At 49.2% G+C, this 4654-nt stretch overlaps 2 protein-coding genes across 2 annotated transcripts; both read right to left on the reverse strand.

Moving 5' to 3' along the window:
- Positions 1-871: 871 nt before the first annotated feature.
- Positions 872-1963, reverse strand: PPTG_15840 (hypothetical protein; the record flags this gene model as incomplete). The annotated part of the gene is made up of 1 exon (XM_008913594.1): positions 872-1963. The coding sequence occupies one exon, from the start codon at positions 1961-1963 to the stop codon at positions 872-874; it is 1092 nt and encodes a 363-aa protein (XP_008911842.1).
- A 123-nt stretch (positions 1964-2086) lies between these two features.
- Positions 2087-2848, reverse strand: PPTG_15841 (hypothetical protein; the record flags this gene model as incomplete). The annotated part of the gene is made up of 1 exon (XM_008913595.1): positions 2087-2848. One exon carries the CDS (start codon positions 2846-2848, stop codon positions 2087-2089), a length of 762 nt encoding a protein of 253 aa, XP_008911843.1.
- Positions 2849-4654: the final 1806 nt, after the last annotated feature.

Here is a 4654-nt window from a genome sequence, read left to right on the forward strand (position 1 = left end):
GCGATCGTGGGTTGTTCGGAAGTTGCATCGTGAACGAAGTGCTCGGAGAATTGCAAGTGTGACTGGCTGCTTTTGCCTTGCCGGTGGTGACAACCTTTGCATCCCGTGCACGGCCAACTTGTGTCCAGCGTGGAGGCCGACCGTATAGCCTCTTTCTCGGATATGATACCAAGAGATGTGGCTAATAGCGGACAACACGGTTTTCGTGGATAGTGGTTTTCCTGTCGTTGTCGTGGCCGAGTACCAGTAGTGGACTGCAAATAGGGCGAGCTGAAGGGACTGTTGTTGCACTTTTGCGTGTAGCCATTCATCGAAACCGTGGGAGGCGCACCACTTTGACCATCGTTTCCATGTGGACGCGTACTTCGTCCTTGATCCAGCGGCCAGTGCTTGCGATTGAAGTTAGTTGAGAAGGTCGAGTAGATCTTGCGAAGACTGAACGGAACGGGAATCTGTTGCCAGTCAAAAGAGAAGTTAGACCACATTTTATCATGAGGTGGGGACCCAACACGTGACCCAGCATCCGCCATGCTTCGTTGAACAAGCCAAGACGATTGGCGGTGTTAGCCACCAATTGCTTAGCTAAGTGATCGCGAACTAGCCGAGAATGCGGTCGTGGGTTGACGTACTGACTGTTGCATGAAACCTGTCGGCCACGGCCGATGCTGGTCTCACCGGTGCGATTTCCGCTGAGACGCTGTTCTCGTTGACAATTGCTGGGTTTTTCGACACCACTGGTATAGCGTGCCTTTTGCTGCTCTCTTGCCGTTTGGTGTCGGGTGAGCTAGGATGCTTCATCACGTTGTATTTCCGCATGGCTACGCCTGACGACGCGTGTGAAGCGTATTTGAAGACGGGTTTATTGAAGCACCTAGCGTCTGATGGTCCAGGCTGACATGTCCGAGGAGCGAAGAACCATCGGCTCCTGGACCTCTTCACTTGTAGTTGCTGTGGACCCCGCCAAACTTTCCTCGAAGATAGTTACGCAGTTGGTCGGAGATGACCGCTGGGTAGAAGTGCGCTCTGCTGGCAAAGATGCACACGTTGGGATCGCTGGACGGGCAACATTTCTCGAGAGGAACTTAAGACAGACTTCTTTGCCATCCTGTTGAGGAAGTGGAGAGTAATTGTCGCTTTGCTCTCTTCGGGGTTTATCGGTGGTGTTGCGCTGGCTGCGGGTTTGGCGCGACGTATTAGACGTTTGAGGCGACCGGTTTGCAGCTGATTGTCGAATAGCATCGAACTGGTTTCTCTGTTCGGCAAGAAATAGCCCATGAAGTTCGACATTGTTGGGCGTAAACTGTCCTACAATCACGCATCGGGTGGAGGGCGCGGCGGTGATGTCTCTGACTACTGCACTGCGGTATCTTTCGAGCTGGGCGTCAATCCATAGCACCAGTGTTAGTAGCATTTCCTGTGGCCACAGCTTACGAGCCTTAAGCTCCACGACAAGGCTGTAGAGGGCAGTTCCAAGATGTTGCGTCACTGTATCACAGCGAGTGAAGCGGTAATGCTGAAATCCATTGGCGCCAGCAAGAACGTCTTCCCATGAAGAAGGGTCTGGGGCCGCCAAAAACTTTGCGGAGACCGAAAAGTCGCTCATGTTGATGAAGCTGTCATGTTGTCGTCGGACTCGCAGCATTTGGTCCACTGGAGTGAAGTGAAGGAATGAGAGACCGCGGCTTCCGAATTCCAGGTCGTATGCTCGTGTGGCTACCCCAGGGTATGCCCACAGGTCACAGTTTGAAACCAAAGATTCCACGAATTCAGATGGAGACTTACCTCTGTGTGCATCAGCTGTGACTGCGTCGTGCACTCGTCGTTGTTCAGCTGAAGGGTGGAAGCTGAATTTGCTCCTCTTTGCCGCCGAGTTATCGATGTCCAAAGTCGCCGTTCGTTTTAAAGATGAAGCTGGAATCGGTTGGGCCGTTAGGTGGTACTGTAGTAGGTGAGGCTTGTGCATACGGATGAGGGCGCGAATTTCTTCCTCTGCTGTAGATGCTTCCGTAAGTGGACCAGCGTTGCTTGCGCTCACTAGTAGGCGCTTGAGGTAGCGAGTACGTCTGCTGGGGGTGCTGCAAGCGGTTTAGAGGGGCATTTCGCACAGGATGACTGTTGGTAGTGTCCCTGAGAGCACCGTGTTAGCGACCAGCGCCTCCTCGTGTGCGGCTTCGCCCTCGTCATCTACTCGTAGGATATCGAAGAATCCGGACGCATTGGACGTGTTGGTCTGTGCCACGTTTTGAGACGACGGAGCGTTTTCGGTTTTTCGACTGGCGACTACAGAATCGCAAAAGGACGTCCCGAGCGAGGCCTTCACGTGGCTGGGCGCTGACTTGCCTCCGTCTACGAAGTACACATAGTTGACCACGTGTTGCACTGAGACTTGTGTGCACACACCTGTATGCGAGTCAACCCACTTGGCCACTCTGTCGAAACACGGAGATACATCAGGAAGGAGACCTTGCATGAGTTCAGCCAGCGGTGACGCGGTCTGGGGGACCTCAGATGTCGGTGGGGAAAGAAGCCTTTCCATGAGGATGTCGTGAATGCGCGTCAGTTCCTCGTAGTCCCATGACGATTCTTCGAACTGGTGACAGCCCATTACCAAGGCCACCACTGGATATACGGTGTCACAAATAACGTCGGGGTTTTCTTCAATCGGTCCGGACAAGGTGCTGATTGTGAGGCGGCTGTCCGAGTAACCGGTCACTTGATCGTAGCGAAAGAATCCGGCGTTCTTCACACACACACACACCGCTTGTCTGATCCAGGTACCCAGGCGTTGTCCCTCCGCGTCAGTGCTGGTCAACTTTCTAGTGATCGCCTTGGTTCTCGGAATCTTCATTATTTTCTCTGTCTCGTCGTTATTAACTTCCAGTGCGGCAGTTGCTGAAGCTCCTCGGGAGCTTTTACCCTTGGCATACGCGGGCGTGTCGATGACACCGTCGACGTCTTCGGGAAAGAGTAGCAGGTAGGAGCCGCGCGGGAGTGTTGGAACTGGTATGATGTATGCAGGACTTTCTTGCTTATGTTCGATTCTATTGTTAGCTTACTTCTCGAGTTGAAAAAAAATCTAAACTGACTGCTAACTACGTTGTGGCAATTGTCCTGTTGTCCTGGGAGAGAATACGAGGACGGTGATGAGCTCTGCCGTTTGAACTTGCCCTCCTGGTCCCGGAAAAAATAGCCTTCCCTCGATTACCATCAGGAAACCGACCACTCAAAATACACTTTTTGTATGGGAGAATCTCAGCGCTTTCGATGGAAAATACTCTTTAACGTAGCCTTGCAGCTGTCCGCTAGAAGAATGCCGTTAATTTCCCTACTACCGTGAAATGGATCCGCAGAGGGCAGTAACGACCTGTACCAGTGAAGCTGTTACTGATGAAAAACTATGGCAAAGTTATGAGCGCAGCGATCGGCTCATCGAAGCAGTGAAAAGCAGTATTCCATAATAAATTAATGAAGTCTGACCTCGGAGAAAAATGAATAATGCAATGATATTGCATTATGCTAGTGCGTAGATGCTTTCGACAATCCAATCAATTCAACTCTGTACACATCTCACACGTACATGAGCAATATTAGCATCTCCAGCGTTTTTTTTTTTTTTTTCACTTCCGTAAGTTTGAATATACCAGCTTTGTCGACGAGAAGAACCCTTTACACTCGTTGGGCGTGAAGGAGTGAACGCTACATCCTAAGTCTGATCAGTATAATGAGCACCAGTCATTTGGAAAGTCGTAAAAGGGAGCATGCGGAAGCCTTGATTGGTTAAATACACGAGGATTACAGCTTTTTAATAATAATTGATTAAAACGCTTAATAACGTAATGTTAAATCGTTTAAAGAGCTCTAGGCAAGCAAAAATGTTTGTCATGAGGCTTTTGTGCGGGACATTTGGTTTTACATGTTATTTATAGGGCACCTCCACCGGTAGTTCAGTATATTCTCTGGATTTTATATCCAGAGTTTTAGCAGAGGCGCGATTCTGCCTAAAAAACTCTCTTTCTTTATATCTAATACTAAGAAAAAAAGGCTTGTTCTCTTTTTGTGTCGGCGTTTTACTGTATGACTCGATATGCCTGTGATATCAGCGAGTCACATGGATTTACTAAGCCAAAGTGGTGCTATTTCCTTTGAATTTAGGCGGGCTGTCTTGAGATGTAATTTCTTCACCATACAAAGGTGGTTATAATTACCTCCTATACTAAATTTCCTCTACACACTTAGAATTACCCAGGTGAATGTTGCTTGTGGCGGCCAGGAGCAACATTCATAACCCAATAACCCAGTGAATGTTACCAAACAATTAGGGCTAAATAAAAAATTTGATTGACTCTCTGGGGTTTACAAGAATGGTCGGCGCGCATGCAAATACCCCTCTGTATTTGGCATAAATGCTTGACGCTCTTGCGTGGCAGCGACGCTCTTGCGGAGATCAGCGCTCCCTTTCCGTTCGCAATGACTCGATCACATCGATCGACATTTAGCTGGTGCACAAAGTATATGTGCTTAAACCGTTGCGTATATGAAGAGTGGGCTTGTTTATGGTGGATCTAAAATCTTAAATTCAAATCTCGTCCACGAGGCACTTCCGATGGTTACCATCTCCGGAAGGTAAAAAAAAAAAAAAAACAGCGTAGATCCT

The sequence above is a fragment of the Phytophthora parasitica genome, assembly GCF_000247585.1.
Source record: "Phytophthora parasitica INRA-310 unplaced genomic scaffold supercont2.54, whole genome shotgun sequence".
NCBI lineage: Eukaryota > Oomycota > Peronosporomycetes > Peronosporales > Peronosporaceae > Phytophthora > Phytophthora nicotianae.